General features: G+C 34.9%; 3 protein-coding genes across 4 annotated transcripts; 2 read left to right on the forward strand and 1 right to left on the reverse strand.

The window, feature by feature from the left end:
• The first annotated feature begins 393 nt into the window (after window positions 1–393).
• LOC124926233 lies at window positions 394–4,362 on the forward strand. The gene is made up of 2 exons (XM_047466427.1): window positions 394–2,761; window positions 3,471–4,362. Exons 1-2 carry the CDS (start codon window positions 774–776, stop codon window positions 4,117–4,119), a joined length of 2,637 nt encoding a protein of 878 aa, XP_047322383.1. The 5' UTR covers window positions 394–773; the 3' UTR covers window positions 4,120–4,362.
• A 4,021-nt stretch (window positions 4,363–8,383) lies between these two features.
• Window positions 8,384–14,956, reverse strand: LOC124928181. Of its 2 annotated transcripts, XM_047468710.1 has the most exons (5): window positions 14,774–14,956; window positions 13,981–14,691; window positions 11,450–12,778; window positions 9,933–10,050; window positions 8,384–8,932 (listed from the first exon to the last, which is right to left on the reverse strand). In XM_047468710.1, the coding sequence occupies exons 2-5, from the start codon at window positions 14,629–14,631 to the stop codon at window positions 8,652–8,654; spliced, it is 2,379 nt and encodes a 792-aa protein (XP_047324666.1). In that variant the 5' UTR covers window positions 14,632–14,691; window positions 14,774–14,956; the 3' UTR covers window positions 8,384–8,651. The 2 variants fall into 2 exon arrangements, with proteins under 2 accessions (XP_047324666.1, XP_047324665.1); XM_047468709.1 differs by having other exon boundaries at window positions 13,981–14,956.
• A 3,529-nt stretch (window positions 14,957–18,485) lies between these two features.
• LOC124928182 (alkaline/neutral invertase E, chloroplastic-like) lies at window positions 18,486–21,225 on the forward strand. Its single transcript, XM_047468711.1, has 6 exons — window positions 18,486–19,063; window positions 19,169–19,334; window positions 19,404–19,615; window positions 19,724–20,217; window positions 20,542–20,590; window positions 20,687–21,225. Exons 1-6 carry the CDS (start codon window positions 18,530–18,532, stop codon window positions 21,014–21,016), a joined length of 1,785 nt encoding a protein of 594 aa, XP_047324667.1. The 5' UTR covers window positions 18,486–18,529; the 3' UTR covers window positions 21,017–21,225.
• The last annotated feature ends 19 nt before the right edge of the window (window positions 21,226–21,244 follow it).

Below are 21,244 nucleotides of genomic sequence, written 5' to 3' on the forward strand. Positions count from 1 at the left end.
TTCACTATCAATAAAATACAAGTGAAGCGCGTTATCCGGTCAAACGCGCTTCACTTTATATTTATATATATATATTATTAATTAAATTATCATTACCATATTAATTATTTTGAATTATATATATATATATATATTATTTGTTATATTAAAATTAATTCATGTTTTGACAAGAAATATTACAAGAAATATTTTTACAAGAAATGTTTTGAATTATATATATATATATATATATTATTTGTTATATTAAAATTAATTCATGTTTTTAATAATTGACAGCCCAAAAAAAATTAAAAATAATCCATAAACTAACAAAGCCCTAAGGTAGATGGATAAAGTGGCAAGTCCATGGGCTGATATATATTCCCACTGTTATGCCTCTTCTTCTTCTTCTTCTTGCTAGGGTTTCATAACTTCCATCCTCCATAATCATCCATACACACAGGACGCTGCAAGACGTACGAATGTGTGTAGACACGAAAAAAGGGATCTGAAGTTCTTGATTCACTTCTAAAGGTCTGTCATCTATTTGCTTTTGCCGATAAAGCATACTCTCATCTCGATTTTACGATTTTATCAATCTGTCCAATCTTTAGGATTTAATCAACCCGCCCCCTTGTGATTTCGGAATTTAAATCTGATCAACTTATACTCGCTTACAGCTATCTCAATCGCAACCAAACCCTTAGGGTTTTTTTCTCAAACTCTTATCGTAAAATCTGAACCTACAGAAAAGGATTTTGCACGTTTTTTGTGACTAGGTTACTTGGTTGAGAATGGGTTCTCGAAGGCATGAAGATTATGCGGCCACGTCTGATTCTCTGGCCAGGCTGAGAGAGCGACGACGTGAACTAGATGGTGGTCCAACTTATGAGATGACCCGACGTGATGATGACTTAGACAGATCAACTAGGTCTAGAAGGTGTTTGAGCCCTGACCCACATAGACAACAATTTAGTGGGGGCGGAAGGATTAACAATTCTCTGGAAAAGAGAGTTTACGGTAGGGAATTTATTGTTAGTGGTAATAGGCATGAACAAATGACTTCAATGTCCCCTGAATTTGAGTTAGTGAGGAGAAAACCTCAAGGCAGTGAGGGAGACTCAAGAAGGAACATCCAGTACACTAGAACAAGTGATGGATATGAATATCGAGGTTATAGGGATGAGAACTACGACGATAACACAGGTTTGAGGCCTGAATATTTGTTGGACACTACTAGGACTATTAGAGAACATTTTTCTCATGACAGTAAATCGAAGGGATCTGGTGAATATCGTAAGTTAAGCGAGGAATTGGTCAGCAGACCAACAAACATTTCCCCCACGTATGGTGATCGCTGTGGTTATTATATACCATCGAGGGAAAGTATAGAGGCTGGATACAGGGACGATAGTGTTTACTATCCAGAGCCATTACTACAAGTGGATAAATCATCAGATATTAAATTTCACGAAGAAAGGGATAAATCAGTTACTTATTCAAGAGATGCTTCTCATTTCCATGTTATACAATCCAAAGATAATAGAGGTGCCTTACCTTATAAGCAGTTAGCAGGCACATCTTCAACAGCTTTAAGGGCCAATTCCTCTGGTTTTTATATGGACGATTTGCCTTCATATGAAGATGAATATTTTAGGGATCCTGTAGGCCCTACATCTCGTAGATCAAGCCGTCAGGGTTATCCTTTAGACCAGAGAGACAATCCAAGTTCCATCAGGCATGAGGGTCGAGGTTATATGAACACTGGAAATATGAAAGACGATGAATTTGATTATCCCTTTGATGAATGTAGAAGGGTCGACTCTGAGGACCGAGTTGACATTTATCAGGATAACTATGGACATCTAAGAAGTAATACCCGGGAAAATTCTGCCATGAAGAAGCAAATAGAGTCTTTCTACTACACTCGTGTATCAGAAAAAGGTAAGGAGTTTGCAGACCCGAGGATGTCCAGATATCAAGAATTAGTCCCTTCTGACATCATCTATGATCGTGAATGTGATGTATCACCTTCCTGGAAATCATCACAATATAGATTTGGGCGAGAAATGGGTCCTAGTTCTCATGGTGAAAGCATGAGGAGCATGAATTCAGATCATAACTCTAAAGCAAGAGAATTAAGGTCAAACTATGGCCATAGAACAAATGCAGGTTTCAAATACGAACATGAAATCCACACACCACTTCCTATGAGTTCCCACCAAAATTTATCTGACAGAAGGCTAAAGAGAAAGTATGTGGTGGATGAACCGATAAATAGGCATAATAGTTCTAGAGATATGATAAGGTCAGATGAAGAATGGACAGATGAAGGTTTCGAATTTCAAATTCCATCGCAAAGGCTTTATTATGATGAGAGTAAACCATTCCAAAGGAACAAAAGAATATCTGATAGGTTAGTTGAGCGTGAACATGTTGCACATGACAATCACTTGCAAGCTCGTTCTGGAGTACACTCCCGCTTAGGCACTGGTTCACCTGGCTTGTACAACTCAAGTCAAGTTAGCAAAAAAATAAAACCTTACAGACCAAATGTGTGGCTTAGAGACGATAGCATTGCAAACACAGTTGATGATAAACCAGAAAGCTGGGTGACTTCTAAGAAACCTGAGCCTCCTGAAGATTCTCAGGAGTTTCAGCAACTGGTACACAAGGCCTTCTTAGTATTTAGTAAAAAGTTGAATGAGAACCCTTCTGCGCGGAAAATATACACGGAGCAAGGAAGGGCTGGTAGCTTGTTCTGCATTGTTTGTGGCCAAAGGTATGTCTTTTATGTTTAGTCTTTTCTTTCAAAGAGCAGAATAATACTTACTTCTGGTATGTTGATTCTCAAACCAAGTATATGAATAGGAAGAATATAAATTGGTGCGGTGACTTGGCCTCTGTTTGATCTAGAGTTATTGAAAATAACCTTGTCTGATCTAGTGTTATTGAAAATAACCTTATTTGAGGTATAAATATATAAAAAAAATAAATAAAAGGTATTTTGTTATTTTGGTTGAATATTCTTCTTCCTAAACTACATTAACTGAAAGGTATAAAATCATGCAGTTCTTCTTATTCAGATCAAATAAATATTTGCATAAAGAATAAAGAAAATTATATTTTTTATTTTTTCAGATAAGCACAATTTGAGATGAGTTTCCTCATGCCCACAACACTAAGGGCTTGTTTGATATTGGGTTATTGCATAAAATAGTTGCTGTTTCCAAATACCTTGTTTGTTAAAATCAGGTTATTTGGGTTAAAAGACATTAAGGGTATAAATATATAATGAACATCATTAAAATAGAGGGTATTTAATTGATGTGATAGATGTGTAGATAGTTGATTGGATAGTGGTTATTTGAAATGAATCTCAAATAAACAAGTCCTTATAAATAACCAATGATATGCCTTTACTGTTGTTTGGTAGATTTTAATTGTTCTAAGAAAATTGATGGGGTTTAAATAATATATTGTTGTTTCAGCGCGTCAAAGGAATTCATGGTGACAAACAGGTTAGCAAGCCATGCATATATGTCACACAAGGTAGGATTAAGATCGCAACATCTAGGTCTTCTGAAAGCATTATGCGTTCTCATGGGATGGAACTCTGAGGCCAAACCCGAAACCGACATTTATATTCCAGAGCCAGTTTCCCAAACAGAAGCATTAGCCCAAAAAGAAGACTTGATCCTCTGGCCTCCTGTTATCATTATACACACCACTTCTTCGTCTTCTTCTTCCTTTCAGGCAGGTAACACTAACACAGTGGATGATGTGAGTGAATTTCTTAAAGGTAAAGGACTTGTGGGTAATTATAAGGTAACATTAGGACAGGGAGGGAAGAACAGTAGTGCTGTTGTTGTGTTGAAGTATTTGGGGACAGTTTCGAATTTGCAGAATGCGGAGATGATTCATAAGTATTTCTTGGATAATAAGATTAGTAGGGTTGATTATAAAGAGAGCAAAGATGTTGGTGGTTCAAGTGGTGGTGGTTATTATGGTTATATGGGGATATGTGAAGATATGGATATGGTGGATAATGATACAAAGGTGAAGTGTGTTATAAAGAGCAAAAAGGAGATACATGACATTGTTGATGCAGTACCAATACACACATCCATAGGATCATAGATAGATAGCTAAAAGAGTGTGTGGTTTATTAAACGAGGACAAAAGGAGCTTTCTTTTACACACAAAACACTTTTATCGTTCTTTTGCAATAGTAAGTAGTATGTAGTTTCATGGCCTTTGGAGATGGATTATAAATTTAGCATGACAAAATGTTTGCTCCATCTGAGAGCACTGGTTTAACAATTGTTTTTTTTTTGTGTGTGTTTGCTACCTTGATATAAAATAGTTGTTTGTCATGTTTCTTCTAAGGATAGAATGTCAGCAGTTGTTGGTTTTGTAACTTTTGTTCAGTCATTTCTTTTCATATAATAGCTGTTTTATTATCCAACTTTTTTTTTTCACATGGATCATTATCTAAAGTCTTAAATTTTTGTTATATGTTTGCTAAATAATAATAATAGTATTATTACTTGTCACCATCTTAACTTGGGCATAACAAATACTCTAAATGCCAATCAGATCTTGAGATTTTTTAGTTAAATTTTAGTCTTACAATTAAGCAAGAATGTGATTACAAATCTCAACATATGAATTATGTTAAGCTTGAAACAATAATTTAGCTTTCCGAGTTTTTGATACCAAGAATTGGGTTCTTAATAGTTGGGACCGAGCGTGGAATTCTATACTCAAGCGTAGCGGATTTAATGTGAGAAGAAAATTCGAGGTTAAGAAAAGAAGAACCAAATGTGATAAGAGAATATTACTAGAATACACCTAGTAGTCTAAGATAGAGGTTCAAAATCGAGAGAATAATTAAGAGTAACAACTTTCACAAGTTTTCATTCATAGGCCAAAAAGTGGGGTGGGCATCAGCATTTATAGCGGCTGAATTACTCAAGAGTATTCGATTACAAACTTGTTACAACAACTTTAGAAATAATAGAATTCGGTTCGAGAGAAATATAAGAGAAGAGAAACAAAGCATAATTATTAAACAAAAAACATAAACTGGCCCATGTGCACACTAGGACCGAGAAAGGGTGCTGGAATTGTTCTAGGATCGAGACCTTAATTTGTAGACCCTAACATTATCTCCCCCTTCAAAGTTCGTCGCCCTCGACGAAAAAGACCGTGGCCTAGTGAGCCTCTAATCCGCATCCTCAAAATTTTAAAGAAAACTATTGTTTCGGTCGGACTTCAGCAAGTTCAGCAAGGGTCGCAGCATAGGACCGGACTTCTTAAAAATTTTCGGCAGAATGGAGTTGGTCGGGTCCTTGTAGTCTTTTGCACTGCCGGGTCACTCGCCATTCCGCCTATGTAAGAACTTTCTAAAAGGTCGAGTTTTTCAATGTTTAGAGTTGACCTTTGTTGCTGCAATGTTTCCAGCGCCTGGTGCAAAAATAATTTATTCTAGTTTCGATTATACTCTATATTGTCTTCAAATATCCAGGCAAAGTCTTTTTCCCGAATTAGTATCACAAGGGCAGCAAAAGAGGCATAGCTTCTAATTATTCTCGGTCTTTGGGTCGGTCTTTGGGTTGCTGGAGTAGAGTTTTGAACACTTCAAATAGTTGCTGGAGATCTTCAGAAATATCTTCAAGGTCATTGCTGCGAGGGAAACGGTTTGGCCTTCATGCTGACTGTTTATTTGCACTTTGGCAGCAACACTACATTCTTCCAAAGTTTTTTCCAGCTGGTTGCCATGCATCAGAGTGACCTGCGACCGAGGAATTCCCTTTAGAACCATGGTTCTGCCTTGCTTCTCATACGAAAGGGTCAACTTTTCGAAGTTCCAAGATGAGGGACCTAAAGTAATCAGCCATTCAATGTCCAGCACAATATCATATCCGTCCATGGAAATTACCTTCATTTCTGTTTGATAGTCATTGCCTTTCATCGACCATTCAAGTCTTTGCAAATGCTAGAACATAAAACATTGGATCCATCAACCACTTAACCGATTACACCTGGGTTGCTATGCTTTTGTGGTCTATTTTCTCCAAAATCCTGCTATTAATCAAATTGTGGGTGCTGCCTGTATCGATCAAGATCACTACCGGCAAGTTCTCGACTTTTCCAAGAATCTAGAGAGTTTGAAAAACTTTAAAACCGGTCAATGCATGTAAGGATATGGTTGGTTCTTCCCCTGCCCCGAGCAACAAAGGTAGATCATCAAAAACAGGTTCTTGAACGGGTTCTTGGTCTTCTTGATGATTGATCGAGACCATGAATAACTTTGATTTACACCTATGGTTTGGTTGTCATTTTTCATTGCAAGTGTAGTATAGACCCTTCTTTCGATTTTCATCTATTGAGACCGGGTCTAATTGTTTAATGTGGCCCTGGTTTGCACTTGAAGATGACCCATATGATGAATTCTTGATGTCGGTATTGGTACTCGGTCAGGCTGTGTTAATATTGCATGGCTTAGGCAGCAACGGTGCTTCAACGCTATAAAGGTGCCCGCTGCAAATTAGGGACCGATACGTTGCTTCTTGGACCTTATCCATGGCCATGGCTTCGTTTAGAGAGTCGGGAAATCGCAACCTGATGCAGTTTGCAATCTCCTCTCTTAGACTGGACAAATAGCAATCTATGACGTATTCCCTTGGCATGCTGTAGAGTTTTTGTGAGATCGACATGTATCGCAGATTATGAACCGACCCAACCTGTTTCAAATTCATCAGCTGTCTCATTGAAGTGTCGTGTATAGAGGGCCCAAATTGCGTCATAAGGTCTCTTTTGAACACATCCCAAGATAAGGCTTCCATATGATTGCGGTTCTAGAGATAAGATCCATACCACATTCTTGCTTCGCTAGAAAAATGAATGGGTGCAATTTCTAGTTTAGTGACATCCTTAATCTTGTCCACCCTGAAGAATTGCTCGGCGGATATCAGTCAGCCTCCACATCCGACCCATCAAACTGGGGAAAATTGACCTTGGTTGGCCGAGTTGGAGGAGCATAGTGTATGTCACGATTCTGGCCAGGATGTTGGGGCCTAAACGGGGAAGGACCGTGGTAATAATTATCATCGTAGGGTCTGTGGCGGGTTCTTGCACATTTCCAGATGCCCCGCTCTCAAAGTCTGTCATTCGTTCTTCAGTCGCATCCAATCTTCGGTCTATAGCAGCTTGCATCGCAGCTGTTTGTTGGGACAAATTTTCAATAAGGGCCTTAAACGCATCCATTTCTGATTGCTGACGAGTTTCTACCATTACGAGAATCGACCAGCTCTGATACCAATATGTTAAGTTTGAAACAATAACTTAACTTTCTGAGTTCTTGATACCAAGAATCGGGTCTTGATAGTTGAGACCGAGCATGGAATTCTATACTCAAGCGCATCGGATATAATGTGAGAAGAGAATTCGAGGTTAAGGAGAGAAGAACCAAATGTGATAAAAGAATACTACTAGAATACACCTAGTAGTCCAAGATAGAGGTCCAAGACCGAGAGAATAATTTAGAGTAACAACTTTCACAAGTTTTTCATTCATAGGCCAAAAAGTGGGGTGGACATCAGCATTTATAGCGGCTGAATTACCCAAGAGTATTCGGTTACAAACTTGTTACAACAACTTTAGAAATAACAGAATTCGGTTCGAGAGAAATATAAGAGAAGGGAAACAATGCAGAATTATTAAACAAAAAACATAAACTGGCCCATGTGCATACTATGACCGAAAAAAGGGTGCTGGAATTGTTCTAGAATCGAGACCTTAATTTGTAGACCCTAACAGTTTGCTAAATAATAATAATAGTATTATTACTTGTCACCATCTTAACTTGGGCATAACAAATACTCTAAATGCCGATCAGATCTTTTCTTGACATGAGATTTTTTAGTCAAATTTTAGTCTTACAATTAAGCAAGAATGTGGTTACAAAAAACATATGGATTATGGACCAAACCATCTCATATATTTTGACTCAATTTTAGGATCCACTCATTATGTTGACTCAGATTATGATACCTCCAAGTCCACACATCATAAGATTCATAACAACACGATTTTAGGATCTTTTTTACCTGGTTATGAAAACAAGAGTAGTCTCCTCGAAAACCTTGCCTTTTTACTGGCTTGGGAGAAAGAAAAACTCGCATTGTCATAAAAAGAAAGCAGCGGATGATCATGTAAAGTGGAATTGGTCATAAATAATAAGAAGATATTAGCAACTTATAAACCCTAAACCTAACTCAATGCAACAAACCTCAAACTAAATGGGTTAGGTTTGTCTCCGGGTTTCAGGTTTGTTTACCAAATCTTTCCTTCACCCATAATTGTGAGCTGTGACTAACAAAATACTAGCATACATGACTGATTTTAATATAGTAGTAACATAATTTTCAATAGTCAATTCTAATACATAAATTAATTTGTCAAATTACACCCTAAAATAATACAGAGATTTGTATGAAAATAATACAAGGATTATTTAACATTGGCAATCTCTATCTGTACACAACATTATTATTATTATAGGTACATACCATCTTACCTATCACTAAAACAAACAACAGCCATGACTAATCAAACAAACATATAGCAGCATCCTTCCCTCTTTATTAAAAGATTAAATCTTCTTCTTACTCTTCCAGAAATGATGAGCCAATAACAACATCGGTCAATTCTACAACTCTAGCTGCTGCCTCGGCTATTCTCAATGAAATCATAGCTTTATAAATCGCCAAGTCCGCATTCTCCATTAGAACTTGTGCTTTTTTACGCTTCAGAATCGCTAATCGCTCCTCTTCCTCCTCAGATTTACCACCACCAACTTTAGTAGATGACTCTTTAACTTCTTTAAGCAACGCATTATCTGCTTCTTGTTGTTGTACTAGACAGTCGCCTTGCCCTGCTACGAAGGCTGCGACAAGAAAAAAGAAGGAAAATACCTTGTATTAATAATGAAAATGATTTACAGAAATTTAATGAGATGTTGAACATGCTCAGTTCTCATTTTCTCAAGAAAAAAATACTCATAAATTTCATCTGTCAAACTACATCCTGTCTGCCTCTTTAGCACAAACATTTGAGTTTTTTTCTGCCATGAACTAGAAAATAAAACCACTTAATGATCGAAATTAGATATTAGGGTTCTAAGGACCGATCACTCGATGACACATTATATAGTAGTATGTAGCAAGTTTAATATTTGAGATCTAGAATTATTAGAAAGAAGGTAAGAATTGCAGAGATACGGAGGAATTGAAACCTAGAAAGAAAGGGAGAGATAAAACACTAACATAAAGATGTACGGTCTAATGAGGCTACTCTGAAATATCTACTCATGGGTTGAGCAAGCTCCTCTATTCTGGTTCATGGGTTCTCTTGGCTAGAAACTCATATTTTCGTTATTGTAAACTGTTTTATTTAATTACAAACAAACTTAGTAAGTCTAAACTGAAAAATCGAAATAGGAAGGGGCTTGCGGTTCTTCCTGGCTTTTTAAAAAAGAGATGCATTCGCTTTTCAATTCAAACTCATAAAATTGCATTCAATTTTTCACTGCATTTCTCCTTGCCATTAAACATAACTATATCCCCTTGTTTCTCGAGAAGAGATGGGAAACACTTAACTCTTGTATATAGGAAATGAGACTCAATCTTTTTACTGCGAATTTAGAAGTTTTTCTTCTATCTTTTAGATTACCTTCTTAGTAGTTGATGATTCCCATTAGGATTAGGTTTTAGAGTTCTATAAATTGGATCATTGTCCTTTGATACATTCCGCTTTTAATCAATATGAAGATATATTATCTAAGTCACCTAGTAAAATGGGTGGATTTAATAAAAAGAGGCACCAAATCAATAGTTAGAAATCTCAAGCACCTGAAATAAAAGAAGTTCGATAAAAGTGGCACATACCTTTCATGAAAAAGCGTTGTTTGCCTCTACCAGATTGGCTTGGTTTTCGCTTGAATGACCGTTTTTTACGTAGAATGGCATTTGGGAGTAGTACTTCCGGTTTCCTTGGCTGGTAACACTGCCAAATATTATAACCTTTGTTTAAATAAATATACACACACGGGGCAATCAAGAAAATTCACTTAAAGATTGATAGTTTGTTAATGCATGTTAACACTAATAACACTAAATATATAACAACAAAAAATCCAGCCAGCCACTATTACGTCGCTAGATTAATTGTTGAGTCACACACAAACACTACCGAAACTGATAGCATAAAACTTGGGGCTTCCCACCATTACTCAAACTGCATCTTCATAAGAAGTCTAGGGGAAGATGGACTATCTTAGATGATCAATAGAAATGAAAAAAAACAAAAACATCAAAAGCAACAACAAAATGGAGAAAGTTCATGATCCTGTATATGAAATTTCAACAATTTAAAAGACCAAGAGATTAAAGGACTACTGAAGCACATATTGGCCCCAATTGAAACGCATTTTGAATAAGTTTTTTTTATTTGGATCCGACTAATTAGTTTAGTTTTCAAACGTTTCACTATCTAGATAAACAAAAAATAAAGTGTTTCTAAACAGGGACATTGTCTCACAAACTATTTTCTTTTTCATAATAATATATATATGGAACTTTTATTTACCAATGTAAACCACAACAAGCAAAAACATATATATGAAGGCTAGAGCGCAAGGCTCGTGAACACAAGGTTGTGGGTTAGAGCCTTCACCATTTTCCGTAAATATTCCTTTATTATGGATATTCTTCATGTTTAACTATAACATGATTATAGAAATATGCTTCAAGATCTTGCATAGTTAACTTGGGCAAGTTACACCAAAGAACAGTCTCAACCCTAAAATGGGAAACATAACTCAACCAACACTGTAATAATATATGCCATAAAATGATCACCACCATCACCAAATATATCAGAATAGAATAACAAGATGAATTATACCTCCAAAACTTTCTTTTTGAAGAAAGCAATGTAAGATTGAAATACAGTAGGTGTGTTTGGTTAGAGGTGAATTGGCATTGCCATTGGAATTGGAGGGGTCAAATCCAATTATGTTGTTTGTTTAAGGATTTAAAATAAGGAATTGGATTTTAGAATATAAGTAGTAGTACATATTTTTTGAGTTTGAATTCCACTTAATTTAAGTAAGAAAAAGAAAATCAAACAAATCTCTTAAGAATTTCAATTCATCAATTTTTCCAAACAATACCAAATCATATAGAATTAAAATTAGAATTCTAACTCCAATTCTAATTTCCCTCAACCAAATACAATAAAAGTAAAAAATAGAAAATACCAGCATATTCCAAATTCAATACCATGGGAAGAAGCCATGCATAACTTGAGACTTCTGCTACAAGGGATTTCTTTTTTTTACATTTAGAAACTAGGGATTCTTCTATAAAAGGACAATATACACGTAATATTATTTGAGATTTACCTGATAAACCTTGATAAGTGGAGAATGTTTCTTCTTCCTTTTACTCATCCAATAATTGCACACAGACTCAACAACTTCTTTTTCCCCCAAATCAAGGCAAAGATTTGGTGGGGTATTCTTCCCAAAATGATCATCAGGATTACAGAAGGAAGTTTTTTCAAGAGCATCTATTATTAGCTCAAAACTATCCTGCAAGAGATCCTTATTCATCTCACCAGTTCCAGAACTTACATCATTGAACCCGTCAAGCCACTGCTCATCATCCGAATCCATATCATAAATTGCCGTCTTCTTTGCCAATGTCCTCGAGAGCTCATCATCTTTTAAAGTTATATAGTACTGTGGTCTTACAAAGGGAACATCCTCACCACTATCAATATACCCTGTTAAATATTTTACACCAGGAACAGAAATAGCACTAACAACTGGTGCCATCAGATTACGTTGAGAGCACTCTCTGTAAAGTTCCTTAAAAATGAACCAGTCTTGCCTGTCGGGAAACTCTAGTTTACACCTATTGTTGTCCTCTGTCCATATAATGTCATGAGTTACCCGATTATTACTGCAGGGTCTCATAACATTATGTGCTTCGAGGCTGTATTTCAGTACATTGTCTTTCCTTACTGCAAGAAACCAATGTTTAGAAGAAGCAGATATTTCTTCTAGCTTAACAATAGCTTTCTCTATTCTATAACATCTGTCTTGTTCTATAACCAAGACATTGACAGAGCAAGAGGTTGAATCCATGACTCGAGTTGGTTCCATTGATGAAGTTGATGCTGACTTTCTCTGAACAGAAAATTTACATTCACTATTTAGTGTTATAGAGGCCAATGACTTACAATTTTGTCTAGACCTAAATAAATTGGCTCTATTTACACCAACACCAAGAGCCGGAGTATTCTTAACTCTCCTAGGCATAAATGTTCTCTTCCGGATATTACTTCGGGAATTAACACCATTTCTAGGATGAAGAACTCTACAGCTTCTCCTAGAAGGGGAAGAAGAAGCTGTAACTTTCTTCTTCCTAGAACGTCCACTTCTGACTGTTAAGGTCTCAATTGCAGCAGAATCACTATTGGAAGGAGGTATGCATGCTTTAACATCCAAATCCTCAGAATTGCTGTCATCCGAAACCTCAAAATTATTTTCATCCTCATCATTTGGATATGTCAAGAAATGGAGATGGCATACAGATCTGAGTTGCATACTTAAATGCAAACTAAAAAAGCAGGATGGAATCCCTGAGAAGTATAATGTAAACTGTGGAATAAAACACTTGGCTCCAAAAAGCTGGCAAATTCCAGGTCTTCCGATCAAGGATGAGTCCTGAATATTGACAATAAGAAAATATAAATATAAATGAGCCTATTTGGAAGCTAGTATTTCGTCACAACCTCCGTCACATTGCAAAATCACAAAGGAAAAAAATTGAAAGTGATTTTCTTTTTTTGTTTGGTATGAGAAATGTGATTGAGGAAAATTTAAAACAAATTTCTGGATTGTGATCCAAAATTATTCATGGATGAGTGTTCAGTTAGAGAAATATGTCAAAAGTATATTTTATAGTATTTTGATCAAAGTAAACAAAATCTTATACCAAAACAGGTGTAAGTGAAACACCAAAATAAAAACTTCTGGACGGACAAACAAAAGAAAACAAGGAGAAGGGTACCCACAAATATTTTAGAAAGAATATCCAGTATGCACAACTACTAAAATTTGGAACAGAATTCAGTACCATATCTTAGACCTTGTTTGATTGGGGGGATATTTGAATAATCAACTGGTTCATTCCAAAAAAAACTTGTTTCCAACTGAGTTATTTGGGTAAATCACCAAAATGTTCTTTATTTAATATCATAAATTGTTATAAAAAAAACAAAGTAAGAGTATTTTGGATTTTGGTTCATGATTTAAATGATGTGATGATAAGAACCAAATAACCCACATCAAACAAGTCATTACACTGCCAATAGAAAGGCCTTTTTTTATGTGGGTTATTTGAGATTAATTTCAAATAACACACTATCCAAATCTAATCATCAATCACATTATTCAAACTGTCAACCAAAATACCCTCTATTTAATGTCTTTTATATATTTATACCCTTAATGTCTTTTACTCAAATAATCTAATTTTCAATAACCTGTATCAAACGAGGTTGTTTGGAAAATACCCACTTGGTTATTCAAATAACTCTAGATCAAACAAGGCACAAGACATTGTTTGTTTAGGTGCTTAAAGATTAAATTTCGACTAACTTACTTTTTGCTTCAGCATCTTATTCTCTTCAAAATCTGTCAATATTCTACCACAAACTACTACCAAGTAACTCTATCTGCTTATGTTCAAAGTTTATCAACAGCAGTTGTAGCAACCTATCATGAACCTAACAAGGGTGTCTTGATGAGGACAGTAAACTAACTTCCATCAAACCGTTAACATTCAGTGGAGGGCATCAAATAAAGAATACATAAGCCCAATGGTAAGTTTGCAGAGGATAAAAAAACAAACTAAATTTGCGCACCTGTGAAAAATGAATGTTGTGAATTGAGAAAATCTGATTTAGAGGATTGGATAGCATAAAAGCTGAAAGCTGTTGAAACCGAACTTTAGCCTTCGCCATGTACCTTAAAACCATATTCAAAAGGCAAGCTACCCAATAACTTCCATTGCTAGAACCAGGTTCAGTCACAATAGCCAGCACTCTAAGTCTACCAGAGCCGAGGTAATTACATGTCTCAGCTTCTGGGGAGGGTAAACTAACAATTCCCTCATTTCTCCAGGTAGCCCTCTTCTTTCTGCTACCGCCATCAAAGTTTGTACTTGCTGAATCAGTCCTCCTTCTTTTTCTATAATAAACAGCACCCCACATCTTATTACCAATTAAACTAGAAATCTTTGAAGACTTGCATTCCTCAGACTTTTTATCACTATCCATATTGATATCTTCAATAAGCCGACACCCATTTCTAAGACATGCAGTTGAATCTTCATCACTACGACAGTTTCCACCAGAATTATCGAGAAGCTCAATCCACTGTCCCGAATTCGAGACTGACTCAGACCTTCTCACATGCTTCCTTTCAACAGGTGCAGACCACAACCTCCTGCCTGACCTCAACACCCTCGCCCCGAATACCCTTGTAGTTCTTCTCATCCCAACTGAAGGCATCATCACCGGCAACACCCAACTATGTACCACGCTCGTACCATCGGATCAAGCATGAAATATGATCTTCCATTCAATGCATCATTCAATTAGCACAAAAATTGAACATGAAATTGAGGATTCTATTGGAATCAGAGCAGAGACTTACTATCTAAGATTTTCCTGGAAAGGAACTATAATCTGGAATTTGAAGTATTTGGAATTCCACATCTAAAAGATTTGATTTTTTCAGTTACTACGTCTTTGTCGCCGATTTGAAGGAAGTGGGTAGATGAGCAGATAGAGTAAGAACAGGAGTTAGAGAAAGTTGTTAGGGTTTATGTTGGAAATAACTGCTAGGGACGGAGGGTTGTCGTGAAGAAACATACCACCGAGTAACTAGAGCCGCTAGATGGAATCAATGAACGGCTGGGATGATTGACTGAAAATAGCATTATCGTTTCTAGAGAGAGAGAGACCAGATCCTTCTAGTTTGAGGTCGACTTTCTCTGACGTGGCATTACCTGTCAAGGACAATTGGACATGGAGCCGCTGTGTTTTATTTCAAAGTCAATCAATTTTAGAGCTCGTTTGATCTCGAATTATTATAATTTTTTTTTTTTTGTTAAATTAACTATAATTGGTATAAGAGTAGGGATGACAATGGGGTGGTTCGGGACGGGAAATGCATTTATTATCTCCGCACCGTTTTTATTTCAGGAATTTTTTTAATACCATCCCTGCCACGTTCGGTTTTGGGATCCCGTGGGACACAGTTTTAATAAAATATTTATTAAAAATTTTAAAAAATTATAATATAATATTATACAAACAGATTTTTTATATAAAATTTTTATATTATTATAAAGAAATAAACTTACCACTCTTATAAAATATAGTAAATAAATAAATATATTGGTAATTTAATATATTTAATTATGTTTTATAGTGTTCAGGGCATAATCGGGATGATATCGGGACGAGGGACACAAATATCATTCCCGTCCTATCCCCGTTCGATTTCGGGGGAAAACCGTCTCAAACGGGACAATTCAGTTCGGTTTTCGTGGGACGGTTTCAAATTGTCATCCGCAATTAACTATGATCACAATCACAAGATATAAAATTTGAGTGTGAGAGAAGAAGAAATAGTTAATTGAATTGAGAAACTTTGTTATTAAACTTAGCATCTCCATTTACATATGATAAAGGAGAGCTTATTTGGAAAAACAAACAACTCTCCCAAGTAAGAAAAATAGAGAATTTATTGGGGAAGGGAATTTGGAAAAGAGATGGTAATACGGAAAAAAAATGACAAAGAGTTTTAACAGCTCAAAGACTATTTTCAATCATTTATTAAACACAATGGTAATAGTCTTGCCAATGAAGTTCTCAATCTTGCAAAATTTGATGGTTTAAATAGGAACTGTGTTTATTAAATAGGAATTTATTTACCAACTCTTTTGAAAAAATAAATAAATAAATTTTATTATAAAAGAAGAGATAAATTTTTAATATGCTAAAAAGGCTAGTAACATGTTGTAATCCGAATTAAGTGCGAGTAAATGATTAGTGTAATAAAAATCTTAATATGCTAAAAGAGCTAGCAACATAGTATAATCCGAATTAAGTGCGAGTAAATGATTAGTGTAATGAAAATCTTGTTAATATATTTGAGTGATAGAAATAAGGAAAAACAACTTTTTGAAATTGATGAAATCAAATCACCGTGGACCAATTATATTTTTTATATCATTTTTATCCTAAATAGTAGACAAAGATGAAAAAGCAAGTGTGTGAATTCAATCACACTTCTTAACATTTTTGCTTTATTAAAATTGCAAAAATCATTGTTAATAGACTTTAATTTTTAATTATTATTTTGAAGGGGGTAGTTTTATTTGAGATAATATCTTCATTGCTAAAGAGATAATAATGTGGTTTTAATATTATAATTCTAAATAGATAGATTCTGAATTATTTTATGTTTTGAATCCACAAGAGTTATTGTCTCCAATATTTATTTGCTAATACAATAATCATTTTAATTGAATTTTTTAAATACATTTGATAGGGGAATTTATAAATATAAAGAATCCCATAATCTCTCTTGAGTAAAATGAACCATAGAAGTTTCCCTCTTAACTTTCCTTTTCATAGTATGCTCAATAATAGGAAAGGCCTATATGATCCATTAATTTCACCAACTGAATATTAGATTATCAATTGCCACAATCCACCCAAATCATTGATCCATCTAAGATCATTTTTGGTGTATTTCCCAAGTCAAATCCATTCATTTCCTTCTTCTTCAAACTAAGGTAAGACAATTTGGCAATTTGGCATTTTAACATTTTATATTACACATTTCAATTGAATAGTCATAATTTTCAATACCTTCTATGTGTTTATGATTTATTAATGGGTGAAATGCAAACTTATTTATAAAATTGTCTATATATTTCAAAGAAAATTAAGTATATTCGCTAATTAAGCGACGTAATTGAGGATATTGACATGTCAAACAATTGTGAGGAAAAAAATGGATCTAGTTATCTTCTACCTAGTTTCTTTTGATTCACTTGATTTGTTGTGTTGTGATCTGGTTTGGGTTAAGGTCCAACCAAGTTAAGGTATTAGTGTTGGACATGCTTTTAATGAAGAAACTTCTAAAAATGACTATAACAGGGGAATTGCAATTTGTAAGAAAAAACTGACAAAGTTAATGATTTGATCGTTTTTACTTAGTTTAAGAATAGATTGTGGGCAAATTGAGATATTAGTGTAAATTTTAGTAAAAAATTAAGATTTTTTAAAAGTTAAATATTAAATTAATGAAGTTATTATGAATTCTAATTTGGTGTGAAAATAATTTATTGTAAAACAAAGTTGAAAAAAAAATGTTAAGAATCACTAATTAGGGTATGTCCTAAATTGGATTTTTTAGTTTATTTTTGGCTAAAGTGAAAAAAAAAAAAAAAATTGTATGAAATATGGATAAGTTTATTTAGGTATAATGGGTTTTGGGACATTTAAGTCCCACTGTTGTTAAAAATTACGGAGCGTACCATTGGGTAATAGGGTTTAATAATTTAAAATTTAGAAAATTTAGTAAGGGTAAAATTGTATTTTAAATAGAGGAATAAAGTAATTGAAAAGATTGAAGTGATGAAAAAGAGAAGAGAGAAAAATCAAATTTAATAAAAAAAAAATTCAAATATAACAGGTCCTTAGTATATTTTTCTTAGTTTGATTTCTTTACACTATATTATTATTATTATTATTTTAAATAGGTCTAAAATACCAATTTTTTTTTCTTAGAATTGGAACTTAATACTATTTCCAGATGAATATTCAAATTGATCTGAACCGTTAATTGGTATAGCGTCTCAATCTAAATCTCGAAATATAAGGTTCGAATATAAAAGTTTGATATTAAAAATGATAAGTGAATATATGGTCTATTTAAATAACTAAACCAATCCGATTTACAATCAAATATATTAATTAAAATTAGACTGAATCAAAATTTTCTCAATAGATATACCAACTTGATATTTTTATCTTTATTTAATAAAAAAATTGCTTAAAATTATTGTTTTGTTGTTAATTTTATATTGTTAATAATAAAATTTATTAAAATTAATTCTTACAAATTGTGTGCAGTATTTGAGGCTAAGGTGAAATTCTTTAATACAAGTGGGTTATATCAAGTTTTATCTACAGTTGGATATAAATTTTGGTAAGTTTACATAAAATGTTTTTTTATCCTAAATATTTTTATATAAATAGAACTTTTTGAAAAAAAAACTTATAAAATTCAAATGCTTTCATCTTCTTAATATGATCTAAAGATTGAAGCTTTTTCCTTCTCGAATTTGTAGGTTTAATTCATCATCCTTGATCATTCTCAAGCAATACGCGCATGGCGATGGCCAATCCAGAAACCCTTCTTCGTGTTCTGTCTGGGCAAGTGTCTACAACTTCATATTCAGGTAAATGCTTTACCAAATTGAATTCCACGAATCTCCTCCCTAGATCGTGTAATCTTCATAAGAAGAAGACAAAGTCCGCAAGGCATCACACCAATTCGATTAGACGAGGTAGTTATTGTTGTCACAATTCTAACAATGGTAACGGGCCGACTGCTAACGATGGAACAAAGAATGAGAACAATCGAAAACATCAAGGAGAACAGTCGAAAACATCTTCTTCTTCTTCTTGTCGGCTGAGAATTGATTCTATGGAAGAAGAAGCATGGGAATTACTTAGGGAATCTGTCGTTTATTATTGCGGAAATCCAGTCGGTACAATTGCTGCGCAGGATCCGACGTGTTCTAGTGTACTTAATTACGATCAGGTCTTCATACGCGATTTTATACCTTCTGGGTTGGCATTCCTATTGATGGGAGAGTACGATATCGTTAGAAACTTCATTCTTCACACATTACAGCTTCAGGTAAGAAATTGAGAGAGATCTGGATATGTTTGTTTGTTTGAGTTCATTACTATTTACTACTACTTTGCTGATGAACATGATCTTACAAATGAATCTGATGAATAGAGCTGGGAGAAAACAATGGATTGTCATAGTCCTGGTCAAGGATTGATGCCTGCGAGTTTCAAGGTTCGTTCAGTAACCCTAGATGGAGATGATTCGGCAGTTAAAGAAGTGCTTGACCCTGATTTTGGAGAGGCGGCTATAGGTCGTGTTGCACCAGTTGATTCAGGTAACATCAAATGATTGAATTGAAAACTGAAGATGATATGGATTTTGTCATTGAAAACTGATGTTTCAGGTCTGTGGTGGATTATACTGTTACGAGCATATGGGAAATCCTCTGGAGATTTCTCAGTTCAAGAGAGGGTTGATGTTCAAACTGGAATTAAGATGATTCTTCGGTTATGTCTTGCTGATGGTTTTGACATGTTTCCTACTTTGCTTGTGACCGATGGCTCTTGTATGATTGATCGTCGCCTGGGAATTCATGGCCACCCTTTGGAAATTCAGGTACTCTGAATTATATAAGATGTCAGACTCATAAACATCTAATAATCTTACTCATATTCTTGTCTTGCATTTATTCTTATTGTTTCTTTAGTTTGGTTCTTATTGCAGGCACTATTCTATTCAGCATTACTCTGTGCAAGAGAAATGCTCGCACCAGACGAAAGCTCAGCCAGCCTTACACGGGCACTAAACGATCGCCTAGTTTCTTTATCATTTCACTTGCGCGAGTATTATTGGATTGACATGAAAAAACTCAATGAGATATATCGTTACAATACTGAAGAATACTCGTACGATGCGGTTAACAAGTTCAACATCTATCCAGAGCAGATTCCTCCATGGCTGGTGGAATGGATGCCAAACAAAGGAGGCTATTTTATTGGAAATTTGCAACCTGCTCATATGGATTTCCGTTTCTTTTCTCTTGGTAATATGTGGTCCATCATAAGTGGCCTTTGCACCAAAGATCAATCGCACGCTATATTAGATCTTGTTGAGACAAAATGGGAGGATCTGGTTGCTGACATGCCTTTGAAGATATGTTATCCTGCTCTTGAAGGTAAAGAGTGGCAGATTATAACAGGAAGCGACCCAAAGAATACGTAATTCTCTATATCTTGTTATTCAATTCAAAGATGGGATGGGATAAGGCATCCAAACAAATCGTTATCCCATCATCAATCACTCTAATCAAATTGTTCAAATCACTCACTAATATACCAAACCACTCTTAGAGCTCGTTTTTATGTTCTTAAATACCAAGTATATTTTGGTCATTACACCTTAATAATCTAAATAAACCATTTTTTACACCAAACAAGATTTTTTAGAAAATAAAAACCCAAGATGAATCAAGCTCTAAATGTTTCTGGAAGTTATATATTTATTCTACATACTGTTTAATTAGTTGCTTTCTCTTTTTGTAGGCCTTGGTCTTATCATAATGGAGGGTCCTGGCCAACTTTGCTCTGGCAGGTAATCTTTTTATTTTTTTGTAGGCCTTGAACACATACTTATAGATTATTGATCCTGATTTTGATTCTGTATTTTTTTTTTTGTTTATTTTTTCAGCTGACCGTAGCTTGCATCAAGATGAACAGGCCAGAAATTGCAGCGAAAGCAGTTGCGGTTGCAGAGAAGCGTTTGTCAATAGACAAATGGCCGGAGTATTTCGACACTAGGAAAGGAAGATTCATTGGGAAACAGTCGAGGCTTCTCCAAACATGGTCCATCGCAGGATACCTTGTGGCGAAATCCCTGTTGGCAAATCCAACGGCTGCCAAGATTCTAATAACTGACGAAGATTCAGAGCTCGTGAATGCTTTCTCCTGCATGATCACTGCTAATCCTAGGCGTAAAAGGGGACCAAGGAGTTCAACTGATCAAATTCACCTAGTATGATCAAGTATGAACTTCTCTCTTTCTTGCATTTTTTTCTTACATATTTATTCTGAAACATAAAAAAAAAAACCTTTTCCTATGAAGATAAGTAATAAGCTGATATTTTAAAAAACTAGCTTATTCATGTAAAGTTGTATTCTAGAAACATATATATGTCTGTTATTGTATATAATCCATTCATTCATTAATGGAACCAGTTTCAAAGAAACTCGGTCTCAAATCCCAATA

This window comes from Impatiens glandulifera, chromosome 2, assembly GCF_907164915.1.
Source record: "Impatiens glandulifera chromosome 2, dImpGla2.1, whole genome shotgun sequence".
NCBI lineage: Eukaryota > Viridiplantae > Streptophyta > Magnoliopsida > Ericales > Balsaminaceae > Impatiens > Impatiens glandulifera.

What these genes read in the sequence shown, in the direction of transcription:
- LOC124926233 (XM_047466427.1), top strand. Translation starts at nt 774, where the DNA reads ATGGGTTCTCGAAGGCATGAAGATTATGCGGCCACGTCTGATTCTCTG. An exon ending in TGCATTGTTTGTGGCCAAAG is followed by an intron (nt 2,762 to 3,470) that starts GTATGTCTTTTA and finishes TTGTTGTTTCAG; the next exon opens with CGCGTCAAAGGAATTCATGG.
- LOC124928181 (XM_047468710.1), bottom strand. Translation starts at nt 14,631, where the DNA reads ATGATGCCTTCAGTTGGGATGAGAAGAACTACAAGGGTATTCGGGGCG. An exon ending in ACAACATTCATTTTTCACAG is followed by an intron (nt 12,779 to 13,980) that starts GTGCGCAAATTT and finishes GTCAATATTCAG; the next exon opens with GACTCATCCTTGATCGGAAG. An exon ending in ACAACGCTTTTTCATGAAAG is followed by an intron (nt 8,933 to 9,932) that starts GTATGTGCCACT and finishes TTCTTGTCGCAG; the next exon opens with CCTTCGTAGCAGGGCAAGGC.
- LOC124928182 (XM_047468711.1), top strand. Translation starts at nt 18,530, where the DNA reads ATGGCGATGGCCAATCCAGAAACCCTTCTTCGTGTTCTGTCTGGGCAA. An exon ending in TGTTGCACCAGTTGATTCAG is followed by an intron (nt 19,335 to 19,403) that starts GTAACATCAAAT and finishes CTGATGTTTCAG; the next exon opens with GTCTGTGGTGGATTATACTG. An exon ending in GGCCAACTTTGCTCTGGCAG is followed by an intron (nt 20,591 to 20,686) that starts GTAATCTTTTTA and finishes TTATTTTTTCAG; the next exon opens with CTGACCGTAGCTTGCATCAA.